General features: G+C 46.3%; 1 protein-coding gene across 1 annotated transcript in view; it reads left to right on the forward strand.

Moving 5' to 3' along the window:
* KREMEN1 (kringle containing transmembrane protein 1) overlaps nt 1-22,315 on the forward strand; it is a 73,855-nt gene that overhangs the window by 17,115 nt on the left and 34,425 nt on the right. The window contains exon 3 of the mRNA XM_034791580.1: nt 18,919-19,010. Coding sequence (XP_034647471.1) covers nt 18,919-19,010 — 92 coding nt within the window. The remainder of the gene's footprint in view (nt 1-18,918; nt 19,011-22,315) is intronic.

Raw genomic sequence — 22,315 nt, forward strand, 5'->3', positions numbered from 1 at the left:
GGATTAGACCTAGGGGAAAGAGAAAAGGTGTGGGGAGAAGAATCAGGCCTGGTCTACACTATGACTTTAATTCGGAGTTAGCAGCGTTAAATCGAATTAACCCTGCACCCGTCCACACAACGAAGCCATTTATTTCGAAATAAAGAGCTCTTAAAATCAATTTCTGTACTCCACCCCAACGAGGGGAGTAGCGCCAAAATCGATATTGTCATTTCGAATTAGGGTTAGTGTGGCCGCAATTCGATGGTATTGGCCTCCAGGAGCTATCCCACAGTGCACCATTGTGACCGCTCTGGACAGCAGTCTGAACTCGGATGCACTGGCCAGGTAGACAGGAAAAGCCCCGCGAACATTTGAATTTTATTTCCTGTTTGCCCAGCGTGGAGAGCACAGGTAACCATGCAGGCTGATAATCGAAAAAGAGCACCAGCATGGACCATACGGGAGGTACTGGATCTGATCGCTATATGGGGAGAGGATTCAGTGCTAGCAGAACTTCGTTCGAAAAGACGAAATGCCAAAACTTTTGAAAAAATCTCCAAGGGCACGATGGAGAGAGGCCACAATAGGGACTCAGATCAGTGCCGTGTGAAAGTCAAGGAGCTCAGACAAGCCTATCAAAAAACAAAGGAGGCAAAAACGGTCGCTCCGGGTCAGAGCCGCGGACATGCCGCTTCTACACCGAGCTGCATGCAGATCTGGGGGGGCCACCACCACTACCCCACCTCTGACCATGGATTCCAAGGTGGGGATAATCTCATCAGCTACACCTGAGGATTCTGTGGACGAGGAAGAGGAGGAGGAGGAGGAGGACGAGTTTGCGGAGAGCATCCAGCATTCCGTTCTCCCCAACGGGCAGGATCTTTTTCTCAGCCTGACTGAAGTACCCTCCCAACCCTCCCAAGCCAGTATCCAAGACCATGACCCCATGGAAGGGACCTCAGGTGAGTTTACCTTTTAAAATATAAAACTTGTTTTAAAAGCAAGCATTTTTTAATTATTACTTTGCCCTGAGGACTTGGGATGCATTCACGGCCAGTACAGCTACTGGAAAAGTCTGTTAACGTATCTGGGGATGGAGCGGAAATCCTCCAGGGACATCTCCATGAAGCTCTCCTGGAGGTACTCCAAAAGCCTTGCCACAAGGTTTCTGGGCAGTGCAGCCTTATTCCGTCCTCCATGGTAGGACACTTGACTTGCAGCAAGTAATCTGGTATCATTGCATGACAAAGCCTGGCAGCATATGGTCCCGGTGTTTGCTGGCATTCAGGCAACATCCGTTCTTTATCTTGCTGTGTAATCCTCAAGAGAGCGATATCGCTCATGGTAACCTGGTTGAAATACGGGAATTTAATTAAGGGGACAGAGGTGGCCGTTCCTACTGGGCTGTTTGCCTGTGGCTGAAAAGAAATCCTTCCCTGCAGTTAGCCAAGCGCAGATGGGAAATTGGCCCTGAGTTTTTCGCGTTTGGNGGGGGGGGGGGGGGGGGAAGTGAATTGGCCCAGAGCTTTTCGCGTTTGGCTATCAGGGATCTTCCCTGATACCAGTCACGTGGTGGGGGGAGGGGTAAAGAGATCATCCCAGAGAATTCATGGCGGGGTGGGGGGGTGTTAGTTTGGCTCCTGCAGGGATCTTCTCTGATACCAGCCATGCGGTGGGGGGAGGGATAAAGCAATCATCCAGAGAATTGGATGGGGGGGGGGTTAGTTTGTTTTGTGCTGCTGAAGGTTAACAGGAAAACTGCAGCACTCAACGGGCTTTGCTTGGTATGTGGAAAAGGAGGGCACAGAAGCCGAAAGACAATGGCTTACCATGGCCACATGCAAGCCAAATTCTCTTGCCTGGACCTGCGTCTGTGATCTCTAGCAGCAAAGCCACAGGCACTCAATATTAAGAGGCAAAATGCGACCTTGCACAGAAATCGCATGTGCTATGTAATGTGAATAGTGTTGGTCACCGTGAAAGAGTATAAGCATTGTTCTGCAAAATGTATCTTTTTAAAAAATTCTCTCCTTTTTTCCCTCCCTCTAGCAGCTGCAAATTCTTCAAGCCTCCCTCCTCCGTCCCAAAGGCTATCTCAGATAAGGCGTCAGAAAAAGAAGACACGAGACGAGATGTTCGCAGAAATCATGGAATCCACCCGCAGTGAAAGAGCTCATCTGAATGAGTGGAAGGACATGGTTTCAAAGTATAGGAAAGAAGCCAGTGAATGTGAGGACAGGAGGGACCAACATGAGGACAGGAGAGACCAACGTGAGGACAGGAGGGATGCTCGAGATGAGAGGTGGCGGCAGGAAGATCAGAGGAGGCAGGATGCAACGCTAGGGCTGCTGCGTGAGCAAACAGACATGCTCCAGCGTCTGGTGGAGCTTCAGGAATGGCAGCAGGATAACAGAGTGCCGCTACAGCTCCTGTATTACCCCTCTCCCCCCTCACCATGTTCCATAGCCTCCTCACCCAGACGTGTAAGAACGTGTGGGGGGGGAGGCTCCATACACCCTCCCATTCCACCCCAGTGGACAGCCCAAGCAAAAGGCTGTCATTTTTTAAACCTTTTTTTAGTGGCCTTTTCCTTCCCGCCGAGCCTCCTCCCAACCCCACCCGGGTTCTCTCCCTCTTTTTATAATCAATTAATAAAGAATAGATGATTTTTAAACAATAGTGACTTTATTTCCTTTGAAAGCAAGCTGGGGGAAGGGGGGGGTGGGTTCCTTACAGAGAATGAGTCAATAAAGGGGGCGGGTTTTCATAAAAGAGAAACAAACAGAAATTTCACACTGTAGCCTGGCCAGTCATGAAACTGGTTTTCAAAGCGTCTCTGATGCGCAGCGCTTCCTGGTGTGCTCTTTTAATCGCCCTGGTGTCTGGCTGTGCGTAATCAGCAGCCAGGCGATTTACCTCAGCCTCCCACCCCGCCATAAAGGTCTCCCCCTTACTTTCACAGAGATTGTTATTTCTGCTTGCTGTGTTCTCCACAATGGGGATATTGGTTTGGCTGAGGTCTCAGCGAGTCAGTAACGATCGCCAGCAACCTTTTAAATGGCCAAATGCACATTCTACCACCATTCTGCATTTGCTCAGCCTGTAGTTGAAGAGCTCCTGACTCCTGTCCAGGCTTCCTGTGTATGGCTTCATGAGCCATGGCATTAAGGGGTAGGCTGGGTCCCCAAGAATAACTATTGGCATTTCAACAGCCCCAATGGTTATTTTCTGGTCCGGAAAGTAAGTCCCTTGCTGCAGCCGTTTAAACAGAGTAGTGTTCCTGAAGACGCAAGCATCATGAACCCTTCCCGGCCAGCCCACATTGATGTTGGTGAAACGTCCCTTGTGATCCACAAGTGCTTGCAGCACCATTGAAAAGTACCCCTTGCGGTTTATGTACTGGGTACCCTGGTGCTCCGGTGCCAAAATAGGGATATGGGTTCCATCTATCGCCCCACCACAGTTAGGGAATCCCATTGCAGCAAAGCCATCCACTATGACCTGCACTTTTCCCAGAGTCACTACCTTTCGTAGCAGCACCTCAGTGATTGCTTTGGCTACTTGCATCACAGCAGCCCCCACAGTAGATTTGCCCACTCCAAATTGATTCCCAACTGACCGGTATCTGTCTGGCATTGCAAGCTTCCACAGGGCTATCGCCACTCGCTTCTCCACTGTGAGGGCTGCTCTCATCTTGGTATTCTGGCGTTTCAGAGCAGGGGACAGCAAGTCACAAAGTTCCATGAAAGTGCCCTTACGCATGTGAAAGTTTCGCAGCCACTGGGAATCGTCCCACACCTGCAACACTATGCGGTCCCACCAGTCTGTGCTTGTTTCCCAGGCCCAGAATCGGCGTTCCACAGATAGAACCTGCCCCATTAACAACATTATCTCCAAAACACCGGGGCCTGCAGTTTGAGAGAATTCTGTGTCCATGTCCTCATCACGCTTGTTGCTGCGCTGCCGTCGCCGCCGCCTCCTCGCCTCGTTTTTCTGGTCCTGGCTCAGCATAAACTCCACGAGAACGCGCAAGGTGTTTACAATGTTCATGACTGCTGTCTTGAGCTGAGCAGGCTCCATGCTTGCCGTGCTATGGAGTCTGCAGTGTTCACCCAGGAAAAAAGGTGCGAAATGGTTGTCTGCCGTTGCTTTCATGGAGGGAGGGGTGAGGCTGTACCCAGAACCACCTGCGACAATGTTTTTTGCCCCATCAGGCACTGGGATCTCAACCCAGAATTCCAATGGGTGGGGGAGACTGCAGGAACTATGGGATAGCTATGGGATAGCTACCCACAGTGCAATGCTCCGGAAATCAACGCTAGCCCCGGTACATGGACGCACACCTCCGAATTAATGTGCTTAGTGTGGCTGCATACATTCGACTTTATACAATCTGTTTCCAAAATTCGAATTATATAAATTCAGATTAATCCTGTAGTGTAGACATACCCTCAGACTGAGTGATGGGAAAGGAGAAGGGTGGGATGGGGCAGTGGGAAGCTGAGGATAGAAAGGCACAGATAAGAGAAATGGTGACACACATAGCAGAGATAAGTAAAGATTGAAGAAATAAATCCATGATATTAGGAATGGGAGTATGTGAAAGCTCAATGGGTTGTGGTTGGAGATTCCCAATAGAGGCTGGGGAGGGGCGGTAGCCACACTCACATCCAATACCTTTGTCTAGGGCAGAGGTAGCACCACGAGGTAGGTCTTTTTTGTGTTGCCATGAGTACTTGTTTCATAGATTACAAGCCCAGACGGGACGACTGTGATCTTCTACTCTAACCAACTGTATAATACAGGCCATAGACTTCACTGAATTAATTCCTGTTTGAACTAGAGCATAGCTTTAAAAAACATCCTGTCTTGATTTTAAAATGGCCAGTGATGGAGAATCCACCACACGCTTGGTAAATCCTTCTATTGGCTAATTACCCTCACTGTTAAAAATGTGTGCCTTATTTCACATCTGAATTTGTCTAGCTTCAACTTCCAGCTGTTGGACTGTGTTATACCTTTTTCTGCTAGAGAGAAGAGCCCATTATTAAATATTTGTTCCCCATATAGGTACTTATAGACTGTAATCAAGTTTATCCGTTCACCTTCTCTTTCTTAAACTAAATAGATTGAGCTCCTTGAGTCTATCCTATAATGCAGGTTTGCTAATCCATCAATTATTCTCATGGGTCGTCTTTGAACTCTCTTCAATTTTTCAGCATCTTTCTAGAATGGTGGACACCATAACTGCACACAGTATTCCAGTAGCAGTAATACCAGTGCCCAATACAGAGGTAATATAACCTCCTTACTCCTACTTGAGATTCCCGTTTATACATTCAAGAATCACGTTACCTTCTCAGCCCCATCACTGCACTGGGAGCTCCTGTTTAGCTGGTTATCCTCAAATCTTTTTCAGCATCACTATGTCCTGTGATAGAATCCCCCACCCTGTAAGTTTGGCCTACATCCTTTGTTCCTAGATATATACATTTAAATTTAGCCGTATTAAAACACACATATTTGTTTTCACCCAGTTTAATAAGTGATGCAGATTGCTCTTTATCAGGGGCCTGTTCTCATCATTAATTACCACTCCCCCAATTTCTTTGTCATCTGCAAATTTTATCAGTGATAATTTTATGCTTTCTTCCGGGTCATTGATAAAAATGTTAAAAAGCATATCATAGGGTCAAGAACTGATCTATTCAGGACCTCTCTAGAAACATACCTGCTAAATGATGATTCCATGTTTACAATTACATTTTGAGACCTATCAGTTAGCCAGCTTTTTAATCCTTTTAATGTATACTGTTGATTTTATATCGTTCTAGATTTTAATCAGAAAGTTGTGCAGTACCAAGTCAAATGCCTTGCAGAAGTCTTAATATGTTGCAGCAACACTATTACCTTTATCAACCAAACTGGTAATCTCATTTTGTTTGCCTTTTTAAAATATTGGCACAACATTAGAGAAGTTCCAGAAGACTGGAAGAAAACTAATGTTCCAAGAGTTGTGGAAAATCAACATGAATGGTTCAGAGAAATCTATGGCCAACTCTTCTAAACCTCTTAAATGCAAGTCATCTGTTACCTGTGAAGTGTTCTGACCACTTCTGAGAGAAGCACTGTTGAAGTGGAAAGCATTATTGTTACATTATGCATTTACTCATTTTTATATTACCTCAGCATCTCACAAGTATTGGGGGGGGGGAGAGAAATAACAAAAAGACTCCATAAAAACCTGGATGTTCTGTCCCCAAAACAGTCCAAAAACCCCTTAAACATAGGTACCGTCAAGCTCACTAATGTCAGACTAGTGTACTATCAGGGGCGTGGCCTCTAAAGGCTTTGAGTATTCACCAGAAACTCCATGTGGCATCCTCGTAGTCCTCTCCATGACATACAGGGCGAGAGGCAACTTCTCAGATTACTACACAGCCAAAAAGGGTGATAGGCTATTGAAAAATCTGCAGTGCAAAGGTTTGGTATATTGTTGGAATTGTAGGCTATCATTTTAAAAGGGGGTGGGCTCTTTGGTCTTATACGCTAGGGGGCTGTGTAATGAAGTATGCTATGGTAGTCAGTTTGCATTGGTGAGTTGTGACTCAATTTTAGGAAGCAGCCTCTCTCTCACACTCTATGTTGCATCCTTTCAGCAGGCATCATTTATGTTTTTATCTAATTTCTCTGTATGCCATGAAATATAACAGAAACAATCGGAAACTATGTCCTGGTCTACACTATGAGTTTAGGTCAAATTTAGCAGCGTTAGATCAATTGAACCCTACACCCGTCCACACGACGAAGCCATTTTTGTCGACTGAAAGGATTCTTAATCCATTTCTGTACTCCTCCCCGACGAGGGGATTAGCGCTGAAATAGACATCGCCGGGTCAAATTTGGGGTAGTGTGGACGCAATTCGACAGTATTGGCCTCCGGGAGCTATCCCAGAGTGCTCCATTGTGACTGCTCTGGATAGCACTCTCAACTCAGATGCACTAGCCAGGTAGACAGGAAAAGCCCCGCGAACTTTCGAATTTCATTTCCTGTTTGGCTAGCATGGCAAGCTGATCAGCACAGGTGACCATGCAGAGCTCATCAGCGGAGGTGACCATGGAGTCCCAGACTCTCAAAAGAGCTACAGCATGGACCGACCAGAGGTACTGGATCTGATCGATGTGTGGGGAGACAAATCTGTGCTATCAGAACTCCGTTCCAAAAGACGAAATGCCAAAATATTTGAAAAAAATCTCCAAGGGCATGAAGGACAGAGGCTATAACAGGGACCTGCAGCAGTGCCGTGTGAAACTTAAGGAGCTCAGGCAAGCCTACCAAAAAAACGAAGAGGCAAACGGCTGCTCTGGATCAGACCCCCTGACATACCGCTTCTATGACGAGCTGCATGCAATTCTAGAGGGTGCCCTCACCACTACCCCACCCCTGTTCGGGGACTCCTGCAAGGGGGGGGGAAGTCTCACACAACAGGGATGAGGATTTTGTGGACGAGGAAGATGAGGAGGAGGAGGAGGGTAGCACAAAACAGGCAAGCAGAGAAACTGTTCTCCCCGACAGCCAGGAACTGTTTATCACCCTGGAGCCAACACCCTCCCAAGGCGGGCTCCCAAACTTTGAAGGCAGAGAAGGCACCTCTGGTGAGTGTACCTTTGTAAATATAATACATGGTTTAAAAGCAAGCATGTATAAGGATTAATTTGCCCTGAAGACTTGGGATGCATTTGCGGCCAGTACAGCTACTGGAATGCATTCAAGCAACATCTGTTCTTTATCTCTCTGTGTTATCCTCAGGAGAGTGATATCATTCATGGTCACCTGGTTGAAATAGGAGAATTTTATTAAGGGGACATTCAGAGGTGGCCATTCCTGCTGGGCTGTGTGCCTGTGGCTGAAAAGAAATCATCCCTGCTGTTAGCCAAGTGGTGGGGGGGAGGGGTGAAGAGATCATCCTTGAGAATTGGGTGTGTGCGGGGGTTAGTTGGGTTTGTGCTGCACGTTAACCCGAAAACCGCAGCCCCTCCAAAAACTGGCAGGCCTTCAATATAAGAGGCAAAATGCGACCTTGTACTGAAAGCACATGTGCTATGTAATGTTAACAGCTTGGTTCACTGTGAAAGAGTCTACCCATTGTTCTCTAAAACGTGTCTTTTTAAAGAATACTCTCCTTTTTTTCCCTCCTGCAGCTGCAAATGTTTCAATGCTCCCCCTATCATCTCCGTCCCAGAGCTAGCACAGATAAGAAGTAAAAAAAAAAAAAAAAAAAAAAACAGCCACTCCCGCTGAAATGGTCTCTGAGCTCATGCAGTCCTCCCGCACTGAAAGAGCTCAGCAGAATGTGTGGAGGCAAACAATGGCAGAGTCCAGGAAAGCAGAAAACAAACGCGAGGACAGGAGGGATGAGCAAGAGGAGAGGTGGCAGGATGCAATGCTGAGGCTACTGGAGGATCAAACTGATATGCTTCTGTGTATGGTTCAACTGCAGGAAAGGCAGCAGGAGCACATACCGCCGCTGCAGCCCCTGTGTAACGGCCTGCCCTCCTCCCCAAGTTCCATAGCTTCCTCACCCAGACACCCAAGAACGCCCGGGGGGGCCCCCTCTGGGCATCCAACCACTCCACCCCAGAGGACTGCCCAAGCAACAGAAGGCTGTCATTCAATAAGTTTTGAAGTGCAGTGTGGCCTTGTCTTTCCCTCCTCCACCATCCCACCCGCTGCTTCCCTCCTCCCCCACCCCTCCTGGCTTACCTTGGCAGTTATCCTCCTATTTGTGTGATGAATTAATAAAGAATGCATGATTTTGAAACAACAATGACTTTATTGCCTCTGCAAGCAGTGATCAAAGCGGGGAGGTTGGTTGGCTTACAGGGAAGTAGAGTGAATCAAGGGGGCGAGTTATCATCAAGGAGAAACAATCAGAACTCTCACACCGTAGCCTAGCCAGTCATGAAACTGGTTTTCAAAGCTTCTCTGATGCGCAGCATGCCCTGCTGTGCAATTCTAATCGCCCTGGTGTCTGGCTGCGCGTAATCAGCGGCCAGGCAATTTGCCTCAACCTCCCACCCCACCATAGACATATCCCCCTTACTCTCACCGATATTGTGGAGCACATGGCAAGCAGCAATAACAATGGGAATATTGGTTTAGCTGAGGTCTAACCGAGTCAGTAAACTGCGTCAATGTGCTTTTAAATGTCCAAATGCACATTCTATCACCATTCTGCACTTGCTCAGCCTATAGTTGAACTGTTCCTTACTACTGTCCAGGGTGCCTGTGTATGGTTTCATGAGCCATGGCATTAAGGGGTAGGCTGGGTCCCCAAGGATAACTATAGGCATTTCAACGTCCCCCAGCAGTTATTTTCTGGTCTGGGAAGTAAGTCCCTTCCTGCAGCTATTCAAACAGACCAGAGTTCCTGAAGATGCAAGCGTCATGTACCTTTCCCAGCCATCCCAAGTTGATGTCAGTGAAATGTCCCTTGTGATCCACCAGTGCTTGTAGCACCATTGAAAAGTACCCCTTGCGTTTTATGTACTGGCTGCCAAGGTGGTCCGGTCCCAAGATAGGGATATGCGTTCCGTCTATCGCCCCGCCATAGTTAGGGAATCCCATTGCAGCAAAGTCATCCACTATGACCTGCACATTTCCCAGAGTCACTACCCTTGATAGCAGCAGCTCAGTGATTGCGTTGGCTACTTGGATCACAGCAGCCCCCACAGTAGATTTGCCCACTCCAAATTGATTCCCGACTGACCGGTAGCTGTCTGGCATTGCAAGCTTCCAAAGGGCTATTGCTACTTGCTTGTGAACTGTGAGGGCAGCTCTCATCTTGGTATTCTTGTGCTTCAGGGCAGGGGAAAGCAAGTCACAAAGTTCCATGAAAGTGCCCTTACGCATGCGAAAGTTTCGCAGCCACTGGGAATCATCCAAGACCTGCAACACTATGCGGTCACACTAGTCTGTGCTTGTTTCCCAGGCCCAGAATCGGTGTTCCACGGCATGAGCCTGCCCCATTGCCACCAGGATGTCCAAATTGCCGGGGCCCGTACTTTGAGAGAAGTCTGGTCCATGTCCTCATCACTCCCGTCACCGCGCTGCCGTTGCCTCCTTGCCTGCTTTTGCTGGTTCTGAACATACTGCAGGATAATATACGAGGTGTTTACAATGCTCATAACTGCCACAGTGATCTGAGCAGGCTCCATGCTTGCCGTGGTATGGCGTCTGCAGGAGATCAGAGTAGCAGCAGAAGTGGTGGCTGACAATGGATGCCACGAGAATAGATATTTATAGAGAGATGCCATGAGAATAGAGAACGACGAGTGGGCCTGTGAGGTGGATTCATGAGAGCAGAGTTGCAGCGGAAGCTGGAGCCCATGACAGCCAACATGGAGAAATTCGCTATCTATTGAGACAAGAGCAGGAGAGCAGAGTGGCAGCGGAAGCAATCGTTTGATGACGAAGATTAACAGTCCTACTGCATCGTCTGCTGAAAGCAATATGGCGCCCTGTAGTGAGTCGGTGTGGCTCCCCACTGCCCCGGAAGGAGAAGAGCCCATCCGGAGGCCAGAGTGGGCGGAGCTAGGGAGTTCTGAGCCCACCCCTCAGAGGGTCAGGCAGCGACCCGGAAGTATAGAGCCGGGCCCTCAGAACTCAGTCTGGCCCCAGCCGCCGGAGAGACCAGACGTCTCCAGCCTAGCTTGGGGCTGGGAAACCTCTGCGGACCGGAGTGACTGCCAGGAGCCACCGGGCCTGCCCTGCGCCCACTACCCCAAGGAGCCGCCGGGCCTGCCCTGCGCCTGCTACCCAGAGGAACCGCCGAGCCTGCCCGGTGCCTACTACCCAGAGGAACCGCCGAGCCTGCCCGGCGCCTCCTATCCCGAGGAGCTCCCAGACTTGCCAAATGATCCCTGGCCAGATGAACCCATGCTCCAGGATCCCCCCCGAGGCTGACACCAGCATCCAGGTAGGCCCAGAGGGGGAGTCTGGAAGTAGCCCGGGGGCAGCTGACCCCAGTCTGGCTGCAGCACGGCCAGAGCCGATGTCAGTGTGTTGAAGCCAGGATCCCCACTGACGAAGCAGTGGGTCTTCTGCCGCTGCTAGGGCCCCTGGCTGGGACGCAGTGGAGTGGAAGGACCTGCGTCCCCCCTGCCACCCAACCTGTGGGTGGCAGTCTCCCTCTCTCCCAGGCCTGTTGAGGCTCAGGCCTATTACTGTGGCTCAGCCCTGCCTGAGGGCCTGAGCTCTGCCTCAGTGTTTGTTGCCCCGCCCTGACCCAGGGCCTGGGCTTAAGTACTTTGTTTACTGTTGCTCAACCCTGACTAAGGGTCTGAGCCCTGACCTAACGCTGGTGCCTGCCCTGAGCTGGGGTCGGGCATCCTGTATCTTTCAGGACTGCAAGGGCTGCCGGGCGAGACCCGACCACCAGACAAAGCACTCAAGCCCCAGCAGATAGTGAGTCGGTGTGGCTCCCCGCTGCCCCAGAGCGGGTCAAGCCCTGGCCAACTCCTGTACACGCCCGCAAGGAAAAAAGGCATGAAACGATTGTCTAACGTTGTTTTCATGAGAGAAGGGCGACTGATGACATGTACCCAAAACCACCCACGACAATGTTTTTGCCCCATCAGGCATTGGGAGCTCAACCCAGAATTCCAATGGGCAGCGGAGACTGTGGGAACCGTGGGATAGCTACCCACAGTGCAATACTCCGAAAGTCGACATTAGCCTCGGTACTGTGAATGCACTCTGCCGACTTAATGCACTTAGTGGGGACACACACAATCGACTGTATAAAATTGCTTTCTAAAAAAATCGACTTCTATAAATTCAACCTAATTTCATAGTGTAGACATACCCTATGACACTGCTATAGGCCCCACTCAGTGTATTCTTATTAACAGCTTTGGCAGTCACCTTTGGCCATAGGACATGGATGCTAATGGTGAGACCTTTGTCCTGTGATGTACAAAGTAAGGTTGTGAATGTTTTAAAACCTCTCGGAGAGCTTAGAAGAGTACAGGCGATACACTGATGGGGCAAGATTCTAATAATCAATTGCTATCTCACCTTACTCACCAAAATAGCTTCTGGTGATTGTTAGAGCCCTGTGATCTCATAGACTCAGACTTTAAGGTCAGAAGGGACCATTATGATCATCTGGTCTGACCTCCCGCATGATGCAGGCCACAAAGCCGTCCCTACCCTTTCCCTTGACTCTGCTGTTGAAGTCCCCAAATCCTGTGGCTTAGAGACTTCAATTAGCAGAGAATCCTCCTGCTAGCGATCCCTGCCCCATGCTGCGGGGGAAGGCGAAAAACCTCCAGGGCCTCTGCCAATCTACCCTGGAGGAAAATTCCTTCCCGACCCCAAATATGGCAATCAGTAAAACCCCGAGCACGTAGGCAAGATTCTCCAGCCTGACCCTCATTAGCCATTATACTATTTACCTGCCATGGCATGCTGTTCCTTTGACTAAAATCATGTTATCCCATTAAACCATTCCCTCCATAAATTTATCTAGCTTAATCTTAAAACCAGACAGGTCCTTCGCCCCCACCGTTTCCCTCGGAAGGCTGTTCCAATATTTCACCCCTCTGACGGTCAGAAACCTTTGTCTAATTTCAAGCCTAAACTTCCCCACGGCCAGTTTATATCCATTCGTTCTTGTGTCCTCATTAGTACTGAGCTGGAATAATTCCTCTCCCTCCCTGGTATTTATCCCTCTGATATATTTAAAGAGAGCAATCATATCCCCACTCAGCCTTCGTTTGGTCAGGCTAAACAACCCGAGCTCCTCTAGTCTCCTTTCATATGACAGGTTTTCCATTCCTCTGATCATCCTAGTGGCCCTTCTCTGTACCCGTTCCAGTTTGAGTTCATCTTTTTTAAACATTGGAGACCAGAACTGCACACAGTACTCCAAATGAGGTCTCACCAGCGCCTTGTACAATGGAAGCATCACCTCCTTATCCCTACTAGATATACCTCGCCTAATGCATCCCAAGACTGCATTGGCTTTTTTCACCGCCACATCACATTGTTGACTCAGTCATCCTGCGGTCTACAAGGACCCCGAGGTCTTTCTCCTCCTCCGTTACTTCTAACCGATGCGTCCCCAGCTTATAACTAAAATTGTTGTTAGTCATCCCTAAATGCATCACCTTACACTTTTCACTATTAAATTTCATCCTATTTCTGATACTCCAATTCACAAGGTCATTCAAGTCTCCCTGCAGAATATCCCTATCCTCCTCCGAATTGGCAATACTTCCCAGCTTGGTGTCATCCGCAAACTTTATCAGCCCACTCCTACAATCGGTTCTGAGGTCAGTAATAAATAGATTAAATAAAATGGGTCCCAAAACCGAACCTTGAGGAACTCCACTGGTGACCTCCCTCCAACCTGACAGTTCACCCTTCAATACGACCCGCTGCAATCTCCCCATTAACCAGTTCCTTATCCACCTCTGGATTTTCAGATCGATCCCCATCTTTTCCAGTTTAACCAGTAATTCCTTGTGCGGTACAGTATCAAACGCTTTACTGAAATCAAAGTATATTAGGTCCACCGCATTTCCCTGATCTAATAAGTCCGTTACTTTCTCGAAGAAGGAGGATCTAGAACGTGAGCCCCAGGAATTTGACTAAGTTGCCAACTACAGCCTTTTCTTATGAAAGCCTGCTCAGCTGCTGGCTTTCCTCCTCACAATGGAGTGTGACTGGAATATCAGAGCCATTTTTCTTCACTGGTTAGATCACTATGCTGAGAAATAGCCTTTCAGGTATGTTGAAGGAGGATTGATGGAATCTTTTGAAAACTATAGTCTCTTGGTAAATACCTTTGACAATCACTGTGACGCAGGATACCTGAGTGCTCTTCCTTGCTCTGTCACTTATTTGCTGGGTGACAATGGATAAATCACTTCTCTCCCCTCCCTCCCCTCCCCCCACTAACCTACCTCATGTGAGTGTTTTGAGGTTACTTTTGTTAATGTTTGGGAAGTGTTTTGAGTTCTTTGGATGGGAGATGCTGTAAAAGTGAAAAGGTTTATTATATCCTTAGTCAGAAAGATGCTAGGTCCCACAATCATACCCTAGCTGGAATATTTGTCATACTTTATTTGTATACCAAGAGAGAAGAGGTTTCATTGCACAGTATCCTTATAACATAGAAATTCTTGGATTCCAAGGCTAGAAGGGACCATTGTGGTCATCTAGTCTGACCAACGATATTGCACAGGCCACACAACTTCCCCCAAATAATTCCTAGGTCATAACTTCTGATCTGAATTTAAAAACTCATCACTGATGAAGAATCCACCATGCCCCTTAGTAGAGTGTTCCAGTGATTAATTACTTTCTGTTAAAAAAGTATCCCATATTTCCAGTCTGAATTTGTCTAGCTCAGTGGTTCTCAAACTGTGGGTCGAGACCCCTAAGGAGGTCACAACCCCATTTTAAAGGGGTCGTCAGGGCTGGGGTCAGGGGACAAAGACCAAGACCAAGCCCCACTGTCGGAAGCTGAAGACCAAGCCCCATTGCCCAGGGTCAAAGCTGAAGCCTAAATCCCATCGTCTGGGTCCGAAGCCCAAGGCCTTCATCCCTTAGTGGTGGGGCTCAGATCACAGGCCCCCCACCTGGGGCTGAAGCCCTTGGGCTTGGGTCCCTCCACCTGGGGTCGTGAAGCAATTTTTGTTATCAGAAGAAGGGTCGCAGTGCAATGAAGTTTGAGAACCCCGATCTAGCTTCAACTTCCAGCCACTGGATCACATTTCTTTGCTTGACTGAAGAGCCCTCTTATCAGAGATCTGTTCTCCAGGTAGATATGAGTTCAATGGAGAGCTGGTCTGAATCAGAGCACTAAAGAGAGGCAGATGTCATCTAGAGGCCAAATTGTGTTTTATCTCAATCAGTTGGGGTAAAGTGGAAATTAGTTAAGTGATGAGTAATCACAAGCAAATCAGAGATAGTTGTTGTAGGAGGAACTACTACTTAATCTTACACTGTAAACTAGTAAGTAGTTAATATACAGTAGATAACCTATTATCCTAATTAAATTCACTTTCTAGGTAACAATTTACATGTATGAAATAAAAGTATTTTGAATTAGAAAATACAATGCACTAGAACATAAACCCTGTCATTGTATGTTCCTGTAGCGAAGTGAGACTCACTGGCATGGCACCTCCTGCTGGTCATCCTGGGAATTAGCTCAACTCCAGCTTTGGAGCACCCTCTGCTGGCCAGTGTGTCACCTGCCACTGGCCCCATGTCCCTCCTGCATTCCAGTGCCCTTTACCTCAGGGTTCTGCCCCAGCAATACCCCCATGCTCTGGGTCTCCCCTTCCAGGGGAACCCCCAACCCTCTAAACCCATCTTGCCTCAGTGGCTACTTCCAATCATCATCTAGCCCCCGCTCTCTGGGGCAGACTGCAGTCTGTAATGGCCATTCATGATTGGCAAGGGGGTTGGACCAGATCCCTCTGCCTAAGCCCGGGCTGCACCTCTGCAACCCCTGTACTGGCTTTGGCCTTTAGCAAGGCCCACATCCTGGGGATTTGCCAGGCTGGAGCTCCCCAGCTCCTCTTGCCTTTCCCCAGCCCTGTTCTACTCAGTATCCTGAGCTCCCCGGCAGCCAGGTCCTTCTCTCTCCACAGCTAGAGAGACACTCCCTGCCTTCTCCCCAGGAGTCCTTCTTATACTGGCCCAGCCAGGCTCTGATTGGCTGCCTCAAGCCCGCCCATGATTGGCTCCCTGGAGCAGTCCTTTCCCAGGGTTGTTTTAACCCCTTCAGGGTCGGAGTGGGGTGACTGCCCCGCTACAGTTCCCGTTTCAGTTTCTTGGTTGCCAACCTCTGTAAACGCAGAGTTTGGAGGGAAAGTTCTTAGGATGTTTAGTTACTCTTGAGCGACTCTGGTGCAACCTTTGTTTACTGTTTTGATTTCCAGCATAAGTACACACATCTATTCCTTGATGTGATCTGTTGGCTTCTTGACTGAACAATTATCCTTCTGCGCCTTTCTGGTTTACAGTCCCTTTGCTCTTTGGCAATTTCTCTATTCCTGTCACTTCACCTTGTATACCTTAAGATGCTGTCCAGATGTTCTTACAGATCTTACTATTTTTCTCTGAAAACATCCACTCAATGTGCAGTGGCAGTCAAAAAAGTGAACAGAATGTTGGGAATCATTAAGAAAGGGACAAATAATAAGACAGAAAATATCATATTGCCGCTATATAAATCCATGGTACGCCCACATCTTGAATACCGCATGCAGATGTGGTCGCCCCATCTCAAAAAATATATTAGAATTGGAAAAAGTTCAGAAAAGGGCAACAAAAATGATTAGGGGTATGGAGCATCTGCCATGTGAGGAGAGATTAATAAGACTGGGACTTTTCAGCTTGGAGAAAAGACGACTAAGGAGGGAAACTTCTCCTTAGTGTCCGTAACTCTGTTTGCTATGGAGTTCGCCTTTTTCCCTTTGCTTTCTTTATCAATTTTCTACAATTCCTAGTTTCTGATTTATATTCATCACTTTCAATTTCCCCATCTCCCACACACAATTCCCCATTATCATTCAGATTTTTTTGATTGAATTCTTTTGCCACACTGATTTGGCTCATAATTGTTTTGAGCTTTGTAAAATTGGAACTTTTAAAGCACCTAAACTATGTATTATTGGTTTGGACTGTATTCTCTTTGCACATTACAAATGTGATCAAGTCATGATCATTCGTACCTAATCTACCATTAATTTTTAGTTCTGTGATCAATTCCTCTTTATCTGTCAAGACAAGGTCTAATATAGAATTCCCCTGTGTTGGTTGCAACACTTTTTGTGTTAGGAAATTGAAATGTCTCATAATGCTCTAAAACCTCATTTCTGCTATAACAGAATTAGGCAGACTGCGGAGTTGAAGACCTGAGGGACACTCATTTCTTCTTTGTCTCCATGCAACCACTGGGAACCAAGGCAAGATTTCCAAAGCTATTAACAACCATCTGTCTACACTTTCCTTGCATTTTAAGATGTTTCTGCATTAAATCCTATTAGCATGATTTAATTTAAAGTATTTGATGTCCAGATAGCAGGTACAACAGAAACACTTCCCAAAACTGCTAAGGTGAGAAAAAGACTATTATCACAATACAAGCTTCTCTCTCACAGCTCCACCAATGGACCTCCTTTATCAACTAGAACAGCCCCTTGCTGATATATTTCCACATCCACCAGCCTCCAGCAAGCTCTGCCACCATACCTCAGTCCTGACAAAAAATAACCTCTGCTATCCTATTCTTAGGCCTTCCTTCCCCAATACCTCTACCAATGCATCTCAGATCCTGACTGGAAGCAACCCTGCTATTACTATCATGCTCCCCTAATTCTGGCAATTGTTTCTAGCTCCTCATTCTTTAGCTGCAATATCCTTTGCAGTTCTAATGCTGGATCTCCCACAAAGTTTTGCTAGTTCACCCTAAACTTACCATGCAACATATGTGCTCCTTCAGTCCAGCGTGTCTCAGACACAGAAGGCAGGTCATGGCAAATTGTAGGATAATTTTGACAGTGACAAATGTTCTCCAAGAAGAGATAAGTAGCTGGCTTTGGTTTTGGACAGAGGGCAAGTCTGAACTTAACCTTCCAGAAGTGAAAGGCTAATGCCTGATGAACTTATTCTGTTAGTCTTCTCTTATTTCATTTAGATTAAAATAATTTTTAAAATGCCCAAACAGAAAGCTAACAATTAATTAGATTTGCAATTGTAAGTGATACCATACAGCAGCAAAAATATTGTATACAAATAATTAATTAGCCCAACCAGGCAATAAATCAAAGCTGCAAAACAAACCCCTTCCCTAACCCACTCAAACATTCCCCCAAACGCTGTAAAATAAATTTATTTTGCAGCATGCCGAGAAAGTCATCAAGTTTGGGCTGTTTAATATTAATGCAGGAACCATGGTCCAGAGTCCCAGAACTCTCACAGAGGATACCCTGCTGGCAGCACCCTCTCTTTCAGTAGCATCCAGTAATAGTACTGCATCTTTAAGAGTTCAAGAATCAGTCGATCATTTTTAGGAAGTTAGCTGGACAAGTACCTTTTTTGGTGGTGTAAATTCTCAATAGTCCTAGTCCCTTTGGACTTCCCTGCATAGTGTGTAAAAAGGCCCTTTTTGTTTTCTTTCATAAAGATTTGCTGACAGGGTTGTCCTCTCAATCACTCCTGAAGAATCTCCTGTGCTTGAGCATTATAGCTGAATTCATTAATACTTTTGACCCAACAAAGGCACAGAAACCCTCAGAAGTGCGGAATTTTACTGTATTGCCTTGGGCTATAGGGTGGTCAGTGGTTTGGCAGTGAGTGTAAAATAGTATTGAGCATTTCCATGGTTTGTACCATTAAGCTCAGACTTTACCAGGAATTTGAGGATCTTACTGTAATACTATGACTTTTTTCTGATTTACCAAAAATCAGCCAGTGCAAATTCTTTTGGTTTTCCCAATACACCATTAGCTCAGTAAACAACAAGGAGTCTGGTGGCACCTTAAAGACTAACAGATTTATTTGGGCATAAGCTTTCATGGGTAAAAACCTCACTTCTTCAGATGCAGATGAGGTTTTTACCCACGAAAGCTTATGTCCAAATAAATCTGTTAGTCTTTAAGGTGCCACCAGACTCCTTGTTGTTTTTGTAGATACAGACTAACACAGCTACCCCCTGATACTTGATGTTAGCTCAGTAGTTCTTACCATTCTATTTTCCACTATTTTCTTCTTGGAAAGACAGACCAGCTGAAACACTGCAGTACAAATTAAAATGATAGCAATGAAGCCTTAGATTTAAAATAAAAATGAAGGATCTGTATGTGGTTCACAAAAATGTTTGACAAATTTTTGGTGTCTCCTTCCCTTGATAGGAACCCTGATGGAGATGTCAGCCCCTGGTGCTACATTGCAGAGTGTGAGGATGGAGTGTATTGGAAATACTGTGAGATTCCGTCTTGCCGAAGTAAGAGAAAACATTTACTCTTCCGTAGAGATTGACAGTCACGTGACAGTAGGTGATGGTTTAGTAACATTCACTAATGGGAACTAGAATAAAATCAAACAGCTTTTTTTATCTACTTGTGACCTAAGCAAGATTTTCAATGCTGTGCTGCAGAGATAAAGGCAAACTCACTACATCCTCCATACCCCATCCACGGGCATAACTACTGAATTGTTATTTACACTAAAATACAGTACAGGGATTAGCTCCAAATTTATGAAGTGCTACTAGTTTCCTATAAATGTAGAATTTATTAAAAATAAAAAGTGACTAAATAACAAATAGGAAAGTATAAAAGTTCAAAAAACAAAAAAATTAAAAAAACAGCTGTTCATTATCAGTCCTTAATGTAGTGTACTTATCTTAGAGAGAGTGTTTCCATAGTGCCTGTCAACACACTCCAACATTTTCATACCTGAGTGCCTAAAGTTATGTGCCTAACAGCCAAATTTTCAAAACTCTCTGGCTAAATTATGAACTGAAATCCCCTAGATGCATTTATTAACAAGTACTTACAGCCAAATCCTTAAGCACTAATCCTGCGTATATGTTTTAACTTTACATGTGAGCAATCTCACTGATTTCAAGGGGACTACTTATGTGTGTATGTTAAGCATGTGCATTATGTATTTGCAGGCTCAGAGCTTTTGTCCTTACTCAGACACACTTCCAGTTTGAGACTGAGTAAAATTATGTGAGTAAACTAGGATTTGGATCTTGCTCACCACTACCTCTTATAGGTACGAGAGGATAGTATATGCAGGATAGACAACTAAATTTAAAAATTCGCCCTTAAGGTAAAAGGACATTTTTATTTAGATGACTACGTTTGGATTTAGGAACCTAACTTCAGAAAAGTAGGAATGAAAGTTGTGTTCTTAGTTTCTAATTTAGAGTCACGATGCATGATCCATAGTGGATTTTACTCATCACCTATCCAAGATACCAGAAGCTCTTTCAGCTCAAAGTGACTCTGAATTTTAGGGTACTTTCTTGATTTAAAGTGGGACATCTGTTTTCTTTAAAGCCCATAGATCTTAGCAAATTATCTGGATTTGGCTCTAATAAAAAAAGTTGGAAAGCAAATTTTCTGCCCATTTGTTCCACACAAAGAAAGCTTTTCAGTACTAGACCTAGTCATTTTCTCTGTGGTGGGGAACAGAGGGTTTAAATTTGGACATTTTTATTTGCACAGATAATCCCAGATTTACATTTACAAAATGTCCTTTTGACCAGTAGTAGCTGCTCAAGCTTTGCATTGAAACCAGATACTAGAAAAAGGAATTGCAGCAATTTAGAACAAACCGTACATTGCAAGCCCCTCCAAGTCTTAATGCAAACCTGATGATTTGTACAGTTGTTTAAGGAGGAAGAGCTTGTTTCTTCCCTCCTTTTTCTGTTTTGAGCAGGCCTGAAGATAAGTCTCAGGCACACTGCAACTAGGTTTGAAAAATACACCGTCAGGATTTGGATACCTTGGTGGGGGGGGGGGGAATAGAGAAATTGGATGTGGAAATTCTTATTGATTGGTCAATTTTTAGAACAGAATTATCAGACACATAGATGAACACGTTTTGTTGGGACACAGTCACCACAGCTATAACAGGATTCAAAAAAGAATTAAGTAAGTTCATGGATGATAGGTCCATCAGTGGCTATTAGCCAATATGGTCAGGGATGCAACCCCATGCTCTGGGTGTCCCTAAGCCTCTGATTGCCAGATACTGGGACTGAATGATAGGGGATGGATCATTTGATAATTGCTCTGTTTTGTTCATTCCCTCTGAAGCATCTGGCATTGGCCACTGTCGGAAGACGAGATACGGGGCTGGATGTTCAGTTCACTCTAAGCTGCACGGCCATGCAGCTGCCTATTAAGCGCTGCACAGACGCTCAGGGCTGCGGCAGGGAGAGATGCCGCTCCCCACGCTCCAGACCTGCCATGGTGCCCCTCTCCCCATCCCCAACCTAGCTCAGCTGTGGCTGGGGGACAAGCGCCCCTACTCCGACCCAGCCCAGCACCGAACCTCCCATGGCCAGGGGCCAGGCGCCTATCCCCCAACCCAGCCTGACCTAGACCTGCCACAGCAGGGAGAGGCGCCTTACCCCTCAGGTGCTGCTGTGAGGAGAGTGAGCTGGGGAGGAGTCCTCTCTCCCCATTGTAGCCCCAGGGAGCCCCACTGCACCCCAATTCCCTCATGCCTAGCCGCACCCCCAGAGCCCACACCCCAAGCCAGAGCCCTCACCCCTCTGCACCCCAACTCTCAGTTCCAGCCCTGAGCCCCCTCCAACACCCCGAATCTCTCGGCCCCACCCCACCACATGAATTTTGTTATGTGCACCAATATGAAAGTAATGTGTCACACATCACCTCCATATTGGTGCACATAACAAAATTCATTCTGCACATAGGTGAGAAAAATTAGAGGGACACTGGCTGGATGGACCATTGGTTTGACCCAGTATGACCATTCTTATGTTTTTAGGGGTCAGGGTAGATAGTTAATTGAACATGAGCTCCAAGTCCAATGCTGTGGCTAGAAGGATCATCGCAGTCCTGAAATCATGGAAACTAGACAAATTGAAACTAAAAATAGATGCAAATTTTTAATGGTGAGGGTAAATAACCCATGGAACCTACCTAGGAACATGATGAATTTTGTATCACTTTAAATCAAGACTGACTATCTTTCTAAAAGCTATGCTCCTGCTCTAACAGGAGTTATGGCCCTGATGCAGACTTTCTGTAGCCTGTGTTATGCAGGAGGTCACATTAGATTAGCATAATGGTCCTGTCTGGCCTTAAAAATCTATGAATCTTTATCTGATGGTCTTGTACCACCAGTAATACCTACTGTGAATGAGCCTGACCACAAATCCCAAAAGTCAAGGCTCTGTAGTCTGTATGTCATTTTATCAACCACATTTGCTTTTTAGCTAGCACTGTTTGGTTGTTGTCTGTTGTGATGTCCCAATTAATTCTTATGTAAAAGAAGTGGACCAGTTTGACCTCCCATTACATTTATTAGCTTCTCTAATTGGTAGAGACACAAATTCATGCTGGAAGAACTAAGAATGACACTTGTTTAACATCTGAAATTGAAGAACAGGAGTACTTGTGGCACCTTAGAGACTAACAAATTTATTAGAGCATAAGCTTTCGTGGACTACAGCCCACTTCTTCGGATGCATATAGAATGGAACATATATTGAGGAGATATATATACACACATACAGAGAGCATAAACAGGTGGGAGTTGTCTTAC

The sequence above is a fragment of the Trachemys scripta genome, chromosome 15 (genome assembly GCF_013100865.1).
Source record: "Trachemys scripta elegans isolate TJP31775 chromosome 15, CAS_Tse_1.0, whole genome shotgun sequence".
Classification (NCBI taxonomy): Eukaryota; Metazoa; Chordata; order Testudines; family Emydidae; genus Trachemys; species Trachemys scripta.